The sequence below is a fragment of the Daktulosphaira vitifoliae genome, unplaced genomic scaffold (genome assembly GCF_025091365.1).
Source record: "Daktulosphaira vitifoliae isolate Bord-2020 unplaced genomic scaffold, ASM2509136v1 Scaffold_5, whole genome shotgun sequence".
In the NCBI taxonomy this organism is placed as follows: domain Eukaryota; kingdom Metazoa; phylum Arthropoda; class Insecta; order Hemiptera; family Phylloxeridae; genus Daktulosphaira; species Daktulosphaira vitifoliae.
The window spans coordinates 2,875,884-2,889,504 of NW_026099576.1; the positions used below are offsets into that span (position 1 = coordinate 2,875,884).

The window sequence follows — 13,621 nt, forward strand, 5'->3', positions numbered from 1 at the left end:
AGTATTTTATCGGCTCTGTCGGTGTTCGCACGACGGTCGCTCTCCCTTAATCATAATACTTATCGTCTATTCATGATACTTTCAGTTTTTATTTTTATATATCCAATATTTATTCACGATTACAAATGAAACGTATAGAATTTAATATTATTTTAACGATAGAACTTTTTTAATATAAATCTATCTGAGTGATAAATGGCCAACATGAGTTTTTGCTGTTGTTATAAACAGGCGGACGTGATGAATTGCGTGGATACTATTGTGGACAAATGCACGGATCCAGGATGTAAGTATAAAATTAAATGTCAAACAGAATTTAATTCAAGTGTTGTGTACAAATATAAAAAAGCGAATATTATTATTTTTCTTTAAAACTTCTATAAATTATTATTTTCCACGCAAAATATTTATTTTTTTAATTTATTAAGAGCTAAATAATTTAGTAGCTAGAAACCTATCTATAATTTAAACTACTAGAGTTTAATTTTAAAAGTTTCACAAATAATAAATTTGAATTCAATGAAGAGTAGGTAAAATTAAAATTTTTATATAACTGCTCTAAAAAGTATGAAGGATTTCTTTTCCAATGAAATTTCAATGAAATAGGGCAAACCAAAAACATAGGAGCGTAATTAAAAAATTTCAATGAGGTACAAACAATTTTTTAGACATTAAACATTTTTATTAAATATACTTCAGGAAAAACTTTACTAAAATAAAATTTTCTTGTAATGTAAAACCTTTATTCCTCCTCCCACACAAACATCTAGTTATAATTATAGGTGTTCATATTCTATGGATGACAGACTTAAAAGAGAAATGCGTGACGTCCTTACACTATTATTTAAGCAAGGGTAGTTTTATATATATAGTAGCGTTATCTAGGTGTTCAATTATTTTAATTTAAATATAAACACTTTAAAATAATATATATATCAGCACATGTTGTTTATTTTATCTTAATCCTTAAACTAAATAGAATTACTTATTTATCTTTTTTAATTATGACGCTTAACGACTTTCGGATTAATTATACAAATTTAAAACATAAAATTGTTGTTTGAGAGTTATGAAAAAGAAAACAGTAGATAGGTATTAAATACTTAATAAAAACACATAAGAGTCGAGACATGACATAGCTAAAACAAATATTTATTGAAACCCAACAATGTTTTAAATAACTATCATAAAACACTTTGATGCTGTTGTAATTAAACTGAGTTTGAATATTCTAAACATTGTTAGTAAATCGTAATTTTATTATGAAAAAAAACTGTAATTTATTATAAGCCATTTGTAGCTACAACATATCCTTCCTTTCGGAAGGAAGAAAAATTCTTTTTTAAAACCTCCTTGGTAAGCTTATTAGATTCCATTAATATATAACAAACCCTACCTAAAATTATTTCTATTTAACAATACTATGATCTTTTTAATTTTTATTATTTGGCTATACTTAAAATTGGGAAATAAGTGAACCCTCATATTTTAAAATGCATTAGGATATATATACGGTTGTATTAATTTTGGGAGTAAACGTAAATTACAATTACTATCTTAATTATAAAATGACTCAAGATGTAATCGTGTTAAAGCTTTCATGGATTGTCGTATTGCTTGAAATGTTTATGGAAGTATGCACGTTTTCAGTTATGAGCTTACTTACAATCACTTGTCTCTAACTATCGCTCTGAAGGTAGACTGTGCAACGAGTCCGTATGTCAGCTCATAACTGAAAACGTGTATATATCCTTAAACATTTCAAGCAATGACTCAATATTTTTTTTCTATTAAAACTTCACTTATTTTAAATTTGCGTTAAAAAAATATTTTCTTTGTAGTTTTCAAAAGATGAGGTGGATCTTTTTGATCCACAATTTTATTTATCATTAACTTTAAAATATGGATAGTTTTACAGTATTTTACATCACATTTGCGGCATGATATATACTTTTTTTATTGTTTATAATTTAAAAACAAACTACAGAAAAAAACTAGTGCAAAAATTAACAATAAATAAATTTCAAATAAAAAATGGATATCTATACTGAAATATCCCAAAGGTGAAACGGAACTGATAAGTGTTGGTAAATTTGGTGTGCTTATAATGGCATAATAACAAGGAATAAAAGTTAGTAATGCATAGTATAAAAACAATAATTTCTTATAAAATCTTTTTTTTTCCTAAGAGTAACAATACTGATCTTATTACACCTCTAGAAAAAAAGTTCACCATCTGGTTTCATTTTATCTGTGATTGTAGTATCACAGAAAATATTAAATCTTATCTATTCTGTGGTGCTATCACATAGATCTTATAAACATGTTTATAAGATCTATGTGCTATCATTATATGTTAAATCAACCAATATTAATTGCCTTGAAAATTTTTAATTAATATCATTAATTTCTATTAAATGTAAGTTTCAACTCAGCTGAAACTTCTTGTCTTAATTTTTTTATTTACACCTTTACCTAATGAAATTAATTATAATCTTAAATATGTATTACATACTTATGGTTATATCTCATATATTTATTTCAAATTCTAATTAACTGGATATCAATTTATTCACGATTAAAATTTTAGTGAGGAATACTACTTATCATCTGCACGCTATATTATTTTCATTTTAGGATGATCAATTATTTACTCACATTTTTATTAAAAAAGTAATAAAATGTGTGTTGGTAAGTGTAAACAATCAATTAATATAATTTAATAAATTAAAATAATAACAATTTATAATAAACATTTTTTAGACTTAATTTATCTTTATGATAGTTAATATATTAAAAAACTAATAAGTAATAAGTTAAAATTTATAGTGTCAATGATTACTGTATAGTTTACTCATAGCCGATTTCTTATAAAATAAGATAAATGAAAATAAAATATTCTCATTTAATTATAAACTAAAATATAATATACTCTGATAATGATTATTTTTATCATACTTCATCATATACTTTTTGTTCTCATACAAATATACAATTTTTTTTTTCCAAAAAGTAATATGTTTATGACTTATTAAGTAGTTTTACTATCTATGTTATACCGATTATTGGTATACAGAAAATTAAAGTCATAAATTTATATGGTCTTCAATAAAATACTTCTTCTATTAAAATAATTTATAGTATTATGACTTATTTAATTAACATTGAAAATTATCCTACATTAGAGAAAATTTTTTAACATTAGTTTAATTTGTTATACATAATACTAAGTTTTAACTTTGTGTAGAGCATGTCCTTTATTTCAGTGTATAAATCTTACAGAAAATACCCTTTAAAAAAAACTGTATGTTCTATTTACAGATGGTATAACAATTTTATTGTTAAGGTGTTGGATACATTATAATTGACTCAGATATTTATTTTTACATATTATTTAAAAGTATTTTACTTATCATTCATTTTGACAAAACTTTTGACTTTAATTGAATTATTATTACCTATAAGGATATCTGTCAATCTTAATCTATCTATGTATATTTTGGGTAGAGATAATTAAAATTTTTGTAATTTTAAGCAACCTCCATGAAATAAAACAAAAGTAAATTGTCCTACATTTAATAATTTGATGGTTAGCAATTTTAATTAAATTATTTACAAAATATTTGCTCAATATAGCAACAATGCAGATTAGTTCAAATTAAAAATATTATTAATTTAAAACAAAATAATATTTACCTCAAAGATCAATACAAATATTACTAAAAAATTGTGAATATTATTTACAAGTGGTCAATTTTTATATATAATACAGATAAGTTTGATCATATCCATGGAAATATCTTTATCGTTGATTTTGTTAGGTAATATGATAATTGATTAAAATTTATAACTATTATAATCTACTAAATCCTGTGGATTCTTTTTTAAATTATTTTTACTTTTAATTTAAATTTATTTTTAGGTTGAACTATGGTTTTTTTAAATAATCTCAAAATTTTTTGTTTTTATTCAGGTTGTTTATCTCGGATGCGACCCCGTTACAAACGTTTAGTAGACAACATATTTCCTAATGTACCACAAGTATAGTATTATATGATTTTTGTTGTAGTTAATTTATTTAAGTAACATATCATTTTTTTTAGGATGGATTAGTAAAAAATAATATGGAAAAATTAACATTTTATGCTTTATCATCGCCAGAAAAATTAGACCGTATTGGTGAATATTTATTTCAGAAAGCCAGCAGAGACATATCTCGAAAAAGAAATGAGTATGATCAAATTTTTTAAAATAAATTTTATAAATATATATTATTCTGTATTTAACTCCATTTTACAGATTTGTAATGATAGCAATGGAAGCTATGGATCAACTCTTAGTGACATGTCATGCTCAAACATTAAATTTATTTGTTGAAAGTTATTTGCGAATTGTTCAAAAATTACTAGAATCATCTGAACCCAATCTTCAAATACTTGCTACTCAATCTGTATTAAAAAAAATAATGAAATTGNTGCTACTCATTCTGTATTAAAAATAATAATGAAATCTTATGAATATATTTTAAAAATATAAAACCTTTTAGTTTGTGAGATTTTCTAACATAGAAGAAGATACACCATCATACCACAGGAGATATGACTTTTTTGTTTCAAAATTTTCATCAATGTGCCATAATAATAACCCTAATTTGGTTACTATGGAAATGATTCGAAAGGCTGGTATAAAAGGAATCCAAGTAAGCCTAATAATTTTTTCATCATGTATTTATAGTGCTTAAAACATTTCAATATTTCAGGGAGTTATAAGAAAAACTGTATCAGATGACTTGGTTGAAAATATTTGGGAACCGGTACACATGGATAAAATTGTCCCTTCACTGTTATTTAACATGCATACAATGAAGTAGGTTAAATATAATTATTTTCACTTAAGCATAAAGAAATTAGTTTTAAAATTAAATGTGTTATTTTAATAATGTTTATTTTAATGTTAAAAATTCAAGAGCTATGGTAAAATTTCATCTATTGTAGTAAAAACATGTTTTTTCCTAAATTTAGCAAAATGATATTATCATATTTCTGAATTAAAAATATATTATCTTTTAAAATGAAAAAAAGATCACAAGTAAGTATTTAAATTAAAATTTTGTATAGCCTGAAAAATTAATATTTTACATAGATGAGTTATTTTCTCAGATATGAAAATTTATTAAATGTTTTCTAGAATTTATTGTACATATTATAACTGGAGTTATATTGGTGGCTTTTGCGCCCATGACTATATATTAATAAATAAAATAAATAATTAATAAACATAAATTTAACAATAATAAAAATTATTTATTAGTGCCAAATCTGATATAGTGACAGATAATTTAATATCAGAAGAAGTGAATGATAAAAATGACTCTTATTCTTTGGCTGAGTCTTGTTTGCGCGAACTTATTGGAAGAGCTTCATTTGGACATGTAAAAAGTGTTATACGCCCCGTTCTTAAGTATGGTTAATTTGGATTATTATATTATAAAGTTTATTTAAGTAATTTTTTTCTTTTAGACACTTAGATGCCCATCATATGTGGGTACCAAATGCTTTTGCAACACAATGTTTTAGGATTTTGATGTTTTCCATTCAATCTCAATATTCATATGCTGTAGTTGAAACTTTAATGACACATTTGGATGAAAATACCAATGCATCACCTAAAATTCGTACTAGTATTGCTGATGTTTTGTCAAAGATAATCGCTATTGCTGCTAATGAGAGTGTTGGACCTACAGTTTTGGAAATTATTAATTCTTTATTGACTAATTTAAGAACATCAGTCACTAGAAGACCACAATCTAATATTGGTGTTGCCGAATCAGATGGAGAAAACGAGTATCGGGAAGCACTTATTCATGCTCTTGGAGAATTTGCAGCTCATCTACCAGATTATCAAAAAATAGAAATTATGATGTTTATAATGTCAAAAGTTCCTCAGTTTAAGTCTTCAAATAGTCCCAATGATCTTCATGTTCAGAGAATGTGTTTAAAATCTCTTTTGATGGTAATTTATTCATAATACTTATTTTTAGTTGAATCATTTTGACATAATTTTGCAACATTTGTTGTTACCAAGTTTAAAATATATATGTTATAAAGAATTCGTAATTATAAAAGTGTTAAAGCTTTCATGGATTGTCTTGTTGCTTGAAAGCTTAAGAATGTATCCATGTTTACAGTTGAGTTCTGACCACTATAGTTGCAGACACCGACTAGCATTCATCATTCTTATGATGGACTCTATAATGAGTCCGAAACGTCAGAACTCAACTGTAAACATGGGTACATCCTTGAGCACTACAAGCGACTTCGTAATTGTTAGTATTTCTATGGCCTAAATACTCAAGTATACTCCATATAAATAATTATATCATTTATTTTAACTTACTTAAACAATTTTAAAAGCTTTTTTGTATTATTAATTATTTACCTTTTAATTTTAAAAAGTCTTTGATAAATAATTGTTTATTCTTTATTGTAATTTGAAAAAATCTGTCAAACTTACTTAAATTTTATTATTTTTAGGTTAGTACCAAATATAGCTCAGTACAAATGAATGCTACATTTCCTCAGTCATTTTTAGATTTATTATTAAAAACATTAACGGCCTCTGAGGATGATATAAGGTTAATTGTTCTTCGTGTATTGCATACACTTTTAGATCGACACAATAATGTTTCAAAATTGGCTAAACTCGAGTAAGTTATGTTTTTGTAAAAAAATAATTGTGAATAAATCAGTTTTAATTAAAATAATTAATTGAAAATTGAAAAAATTTGTTTTGTTTTTTTTTTTATTTATAGTGTTAGTATTTCCAAATCAGACCTAAATCTTGAGAAATGTTCTCGTAGTGACACTATATTCATTCGAAAGCACGCTCAGGATGTTTATGTATCAATATATGAAAGTTTAGAAATTACAAATAATACTATTGATAATTTTGAAGCTGTTTACACTACATTAGCATTAATTTGTGTTGAATTGCTATCTGAAGAATCTGTTCTTGACTATATCAGACTAATTTTAAGTATTCAAGAGCTGGCTATTACCAATGCTGTTCTTTCTACTCAACAAAAATTTCATCTGCATACATTAGTTATCAGTATAATGCATTTAACTGCTGTAGTGTTGGATTTACAGCCACTTGGAGATTATGTTGATAAGGTTTTAAATTTAACAAAATTAGAACAATAAGTATTGAGCAAAAATGTTTTGATAAAAATAATTAATTTTTAGATAATTGGACAGAGAAAAGAATTAAATGCTACACACTTATTACCTGATTTATGTTTGCACAATGAAGTAAAATCATCTAGCCTTCTACCAGCAGGAGTTTTAATTGAAGAACCTGAGTTAACAGAAGCTTTAAAAGCTTCAGGAATTGAAATTACAAGTAAGTGTTTATTGAGAAATTCTTTATTTCTAATAAATGTATGAATATCATTAAAAAAGTTTTTATTTTATTTATTCTACAGAGTGATTGTTTAATTAATTCATTAAAGACTTAAATTAATATTGAGAAATTTTTTTCTTTCTTTCTATTATACATGTTTTTTTCAAATTATCAATCATAAGAAAATTATCAATGTTATTTTTATGTTTTAATTAATTAAATGATTCATGAAAAAGACAACTCTGTGTATATTTTTATGTAAATTGTTTACTAATACGTTATTCCATTTAAATGTAAACATTTTTTCTTTTAATTTAATGTAGCATTTAATTAAATGCTTTCAAAACTTTTTTTAATATGTCTAAAAAATAAGTTTCAAGCATAATGTGATTAATTAAAAAAAAATTTTTGAACAGCAAATCATAAATATCAACATATCATAAAAACTTATTTGTATGATATAATCTTTATCTTGAATTTTTAATTCTAATATATTAGATATAATACGTCAAAATTTTTACAGATGAAACAGGTCCAGTGTTAGCTCATAGACGTAGTTGGGTAGAAAACACCAGTATTTCTATGAAAGGTAGCTTTACAGATCTAAGCACTCTTGATTTAGATAGTGTTAATTCAACTCCATCTATGCAAAGAGTAAGTATTTATTTAAATATAAGTCTTGATGGAAGAATCTAATTCAAGATAATTTTGAAATCATTGTTAATAATTTAGGCTACTAATAGATTTAAAGTAACCCTAAACTTAACAAATTTCCTTAACCCTTCCTTTTAAGTACAGGGTGATTTATTTATCTTTCTTCTTCTTTTTCTTAACATGTGTCCTTACTACTTTGGGTCGGCCAAACCTTAACTTCCACTTGACACTATCTCCCACATCATATACGTACACGTCAGTTGTCCTCATATTGCATTCAATAACATCCCTCCATCTCTTTTTGGTTTTCCTCTATCTCTTCATCCATTCATATCCATACCTGCTCTTATAGCTTTCAATTCCTCTCTCTTCATAACATTACCAAACCATCTAAGACTATTTTTTCTCATATTATCCACAATATTCGCTACACCTATAGTTCCTTATCTTATATTCTCTAGCCACTTAACACTCTGAAACATTCATCATATCTGGTCTCACTACAAATTCTTATCGCATAACACGCTAGAAGCTTCACCCACTCGCACTTAATCCTGTGACTTATATCGTCATTAATACCTCCATTTTTTTGCACAACTGATTCTAAATACCTAAAAATTTCTACAACTCTTATCTTGTCCTCGCTTATTGTCACGGTTCTCCTCTTTCTACCTACCTCGTGTACTTTGTCAAACTCGTTCTCTATTTACTCTATCTTACTCCTACTTATTTTAATCCCTTTTCTTCAAGAACAGATCTCCACACTTCTACACTTTCATTAATTTCTTTACAATTTTCTCTTGTGAATACTATGTGATATTTTTATCATTAACTTGTCAATTTATTCATTTTATCAATTCATTTTTTCATCATTATTTTAGAAGTTATAAGTACTTACTTTCGAGAGAAACAACTTAAGCATGTCTAATGATATAAATTTTGTGTCATATTATACCTCATCTCTAGTCAAAATTTTAATAACTTCCAAAATGTTAGTTCTTATAATATATTAACAAATAATTTGGTAATTATATTATTTTTATTATTATATACCAACAGCGTTGTCCACCAAAAGAAGATTTATCGTTTGAAGCCATGAAACGCACATTCCTAGGTTTAGATTCAACAGCTAAAGAAGAAGAAAACATGAGACAAACTCAACTATTTCATTTATATAGAAATGCATCATTCCAAGACTTAGTTGCAATATCTACTAAAGCCAAGGTTTGAAATATTCAAATACATTAACTATACCCATAATATTTTTTTAATTTATTGTAAAATTTAAAAATATAATTCATTGTGCTTTACTTTTAGGATGAACAAACGTTGCAAAGTACAATTATTGAGGTTTTTAACAAAGTCGAGGCAAAAAATAAAGAAACTCCTAGTAAAAATGACATGTCTAAACCTATTTTTGTAACACTATTTCCAGAACTGTTTGATTTTTGATGTTGGTCTAATAACCATATTTGTCAGTTTAATTACTGAAAAACAAATAAGGTTATTGGAATAAAAATTTTGTAGCATTACATTGTTATTTTTTATCTAAATTTTATAAAATAAAAATTAATTAATATTACAGTTTTACTTCATGTTTGAGAATAGATTTTAATATAGTTCATGATATATTTCTTAAAGATTGGTAGTGTAAAAAGGACTGTCACAAAAGTGTCTTGGTGGGTTCCACACCCCTTTTTGGCAAATTTTAATTATTTTAGTCTGTAATTTTTTAATAAAAGAGAATTCTAAGATAATTATTAAAAAAAGGTTGCACAATTTTATAAAATTATTTAATCAAAAAAATATATTTATCACCCCCATATAGTTACGCTTTGGAACAACTATAGTGTATGTATAAAGTTGATTTTATTATTCATTTAATGCAAAAAAAGTCAGGTAGTGATTATTAATTAGATACTCATTATACATATTAAATATATATTTTATTAAGTAAAATTAAAACTATATTAAAAATATTAAACTCAAAGCCAAAAAAAATTAATGAAAAGTCGCGGATACGTATTTCGGAAACAATGTTACCATTATCAACGCTAAACACATACTGACACCCCGACTAGAAAAAAACTCCCTTATATACCCCTAATGACCTTATCATCTAGTGACGTCATCACTAAGTAATATTATCACATTTTGCCAGTTTACACAAGTTTAATAATGAATTTTTCAGTGAGCCAAGATCCCAATTAATTAAATTGTTTTTATTTTTAAACATTTTTATTGCTTCTCTGACATTAAGTTTTTTGTAATTATTTACGTTTTTAATTAGTTTTATGGTTTTAATGGAGTGATTATGAGTCAATAAATGTTCAGCCACTGGAGATTTCTCAACTTCTTGATTTTTAATATTTCTTAAGTGCTCTTTAAACCTGACCCCTATATTTCTTTTTGTTTGTCCTACGTAACATTTATTAAAACTTTCACATAGTATGTTATAAATGCCTGATTTCCCCCCTTCATCTAACTTATCTTTAGGGTTACCTAATAAATCTCTTAAATTATTACTCTTAGATGTTACCAAAGTAATACCAAAACCGAACCGATTTCTTTCAACGATACGTCAAAAGATCACAAATCGTATCTAGTCGAAGACATTACCCTCAAAAATTAAAAATATTTTCATCGTTCCCCGTAAATGGGAAAATCTCCAAAAAAATTACAAATTTAAAAATTTCTAATTGATCGTTTACAGGCTCCTAAAATCTTGGTTGGCCTGACTGACTTAAGGAATGAATAAAACAAAGGTTATAGAAAACAAAAAAAAGAGGATTTGTCTGTAACAACAATATTAATATATAATCAATAATCAAGTTAGGTATAGGCGTCCGTACGAGTCCGTATTTTTCGAAAAAATGTCCGTATTTTTCATGAAATGATCAAAAATTTTCAAAAAGTTAAGTGCATGAAAAAATTACGTGAAGTGGCGAGTAATTGGAGAATTCTGTCACATTCTCTCTTATTTTGCTCTGAGAGGCGAAAAAGAGAGAGAAAATATATGTAAAAATGGGCAGACTATAAGTCTATAATTATATAAATTTTATAGATGCATTATGTCTTTACCTATCATTTGATATATTTTTTTATAAATTTGACCCTTTACCTGTCCACAGGGGGAATTTAAAATGACAACTTTTTCACAAAAAATTAACTTAAATTTTTAAAGTGTTCCAGAAATACTGATACTTTTATATATACTTTAACCCTTAATTAGGTAGGTGAAAAAATGTTATGTTGATCGATACCATGGGTCTGATAGACCCATATAATTAAATCGATTTTACTCTTGTATGGTAAAACTTTATTTCTTCAAATGTGAATAACAATTACATAGACATACTTAGAAATATATTTTAACAATTACGAAACAAAAAAAGAAAATATTTAGGTCTGATAGACCCGACCTACCTAATGAAGGGTTAAATTAAAGCTTATATAATATACTTTATTATGAAAAAAAAATGTCAGACTTTATTTTATCTTCACGGTAAAAATGGCTACCATATGCTATTTTTGTGTGAAAATTCTCCATTTTATATTTTACATTTTTAACTTTAAAATGCTATAACTTTTTTAAAAATGTATGGATCAATACAAATTTTTTATGAGAAATAATATTTATATACCTCTTTTATTCGACATACTTTTTTTTTAATTAACACCATTTCCCTTTATATATATACAGGATGATTTATTAAGGATAAGACACTCGTTTACTCAGTAACTATTGAAATTTTTAAATTTTTGTTAAGGAAAATATTGTTTGATTCAAAAAACACTACAATAATATGTAGTAAAAACATGATATTTTTCATCCCTTCGAGGTTAAAAAACATTAGCTTGAATTTTTTTTAAATGAGAACACATATTTTGAATTTAATAAAATGTTTGAGTTTTTAATTTAATAGCAAATGGCATTTGAATTTTTAACGTAACTTTATTCATTTATTAGATATTAACATTTAAAGTATCAATTTTTTGTGTTAATATACATGTATAATATACAAGGGATTACAAATACAGGTAGCTAATTGGTTTTTTATGACATTGCTATCACAATCACGGATTGTTCATTATCAATTATGACAATCAATAGATATACTTTCTGTATTGTCAGTTAGTGTATTTATAAACTTACAACAATGTGCCTTACTACCATTGATAATAACAATGTTGTGTACCTGCTAATATCGATGTCATAGTAAATGCATTTGGTCTCTAAGAATATATGACAGATTTTATTTTAGATTGAAAAATTTAAAAGAAAAATTTAAGTGACGAAATGCTCATATAAAATTTAATTTAAGTTTATATTCACTATAGTGCGAGTAAACCTAATAAACTATAGTACGTACATGCACTCAATACATACATAATATGTACTATATTATAGTAAGGAATATTCTGTATATCATCAATATATTTTAAGTCAATTTGAAATTTGTAAAACGCTATTTAATGAAGCCAAGACCTAATATTCATATTACACATTTTTTGTAGAACTCGCAATGTTATCCTATGAAATTTAATGTACGTAGAGATTATTAATTATGCACTTAACAATTTAGAATGTCTTTTTATATTTATTAAATTTTTTTTTTAAACCGATCTTACTAAAAACTAACAGATTTTTGTAAATTAAAGATGATTGTGTTGTAAATAGCTGCATATAAAGATTAAAAAAAAACTTTTTTTCTCTATTCTCAAACGGAAAGAAATTATTTACAATGCGCTAAAATTTAAATAATTAATACCCCAACAATTTCAATTATATCTAATGTTTAAATTTAACTAAATATAAGCTACATACATATTACTATGTATTATTAGTTAGTTTTTAAATCTATTAAAATATGATTGACTGTGTAACGCGCATTTCAAAAAATACACAAAACGTGGTAAAGTTTTAATATCAAAGTATACTGATTACAACACAATATTTAATGTTTATTGCACTAATATAAATATTGATGATTTTATTTAATAAAATTATTTAATATTGAAATTGCTTATAGAATGGTCAAAAAAATTGTTTTGGACAAGCTTTAAAACATAAAAAGTAGACTAAATATTTTTAAAAAATGAAATTTTCATTCTGTATTTATAAACAGAGCAAAGGAAAAAGTTGATCAAATAATAAAAAATTGACTAATTTTATTAAAGATGAACAATTATTTATAGCAAAAAATTAAATCAATATATTACAGGAGACCAAACGTTTATTTATACTATAATTTGGAATTGAAATTAAAAGATAATAATAATGGTAAAATTGTCTACCATGAAATATCAGATTTGTTGATTTTTTTTGTGATAATTAGTTATCTTATGTAGATTACTTTTCAACGATAATTTAATTAAATTTTTTTTAATTGTAAATTACAATGCATAATTATTTAAAAAGAAAATTTTAAATTTCCATCAAAAAACAACAATTTCTACTAAAAAAGAACAAAATAGAAGACTATAATAATATAGTAAGAGGTACTTGAATAACTTGTACCAAAAATTGAGAAAGCTGACATAATAAACAACATTAAGTTTATAA

The 13,621-nt window shown here is 25.0% G+C and overlaps 2 protein-coding genes across 5 annotated transcripts in view; one reads left to right on the plus strand and one right to left on the minus strand.

Annotated features, from left to right (window-relative positions):
- On the plus strand, positions 1–9,645 carry LOC126907011 (protein EFR3 homolog cmp44E-like). 4 transcript variants are annotated; one of them, XR_007704403.1, is made up of 14 exons: positions 1–286; positions 3,974–4,041; positions 4,104–4,231; positions 4,300–4,450; positions 4,547–4,699; positions 4,760–4,866; positions 5,311–5,460; positions 5,520–6,012; positions 6,534–6,706; positions 6,812–7,172; positions 7,245–7,401; positions 7,925–8,055; positions 8,937–9,046; positions 9,115–9,250. XR_007704403.1 is itself a non-coding variant. In XM_050687995.1 (14 exons), exons 1-14 carry the CDS (start codon positions 196–198, stop codon positions 9,505–9,507), a joined length of 2,463 nt encoding a protein of 820 aa, XP_050543952.1. In that variant the 5' UTR covers positions 2–195; the 3' UTR covers positions 9,508–9,645. The 4 variants fall into 4 exon arrangements, 3 of the variants coding, with proteins under 3 accessions (XP_050543952.1, XP_050543954.1, XP_050543953.1); XM_050687995.1 differs by lacking the exon at positions 8,937–9,046 and adding an exon at positions 9,373–9,645 and having other exon boundaries at positions 2–286; positions 9,115–9,279; XM_050687997.1 differs by lacking the exons at positions 1–286; positions 8,937–9,046 and adding exons at positions 2,476–2,691; positions 9,373–9,645 and having other exon boundaries at positions 9,115–9,279.
- A 91-nt stretch (positions 9,646–9,736) lies between these two features.
- LOC126907016 (uncharacterized) overlaps positions 9,737–13,621 on the minus strand; it is a 47,372-nt gene continuing 43,487 nt past the window's right edge. Inside the window, exon 2 of the mRNA XM_050688010.1 lies at positions 9,737–9,777. Within this exon, the coding sequence (XP_050543967.1) occupies positions 9,773–9,777 (5 nt within the window). The 3' untranslated portion in view covers positions 9,737–9,772. The remainder of the gene's footprint in view (positions 9,778–13,621) is intronic.

Bases quoted from the DNA above. Each gene is read 5' to 3' on its own strand.
- LOC126907011 (XM_050687995.1), top strand. From the start codon at position 196: ATGGCCAACATGAGTTTTTGCTGTTGTTATAAACAGGCGGACGTGATG. The intron at 4,867-5,310 runs GTAGGTTAAATA...ATTATTTATTAG, and splicing joins TTTAACATGCATACAATGAA to TGCCAAATCTGATATAGTGA. The intron at 7,402-7,924 runs GTAAGTGTTTAT...AAATTTTTACAG, and splicing joins TTCAGGAATTGAAATTACAA to ATGAAACAGGTCCAGTGTTA.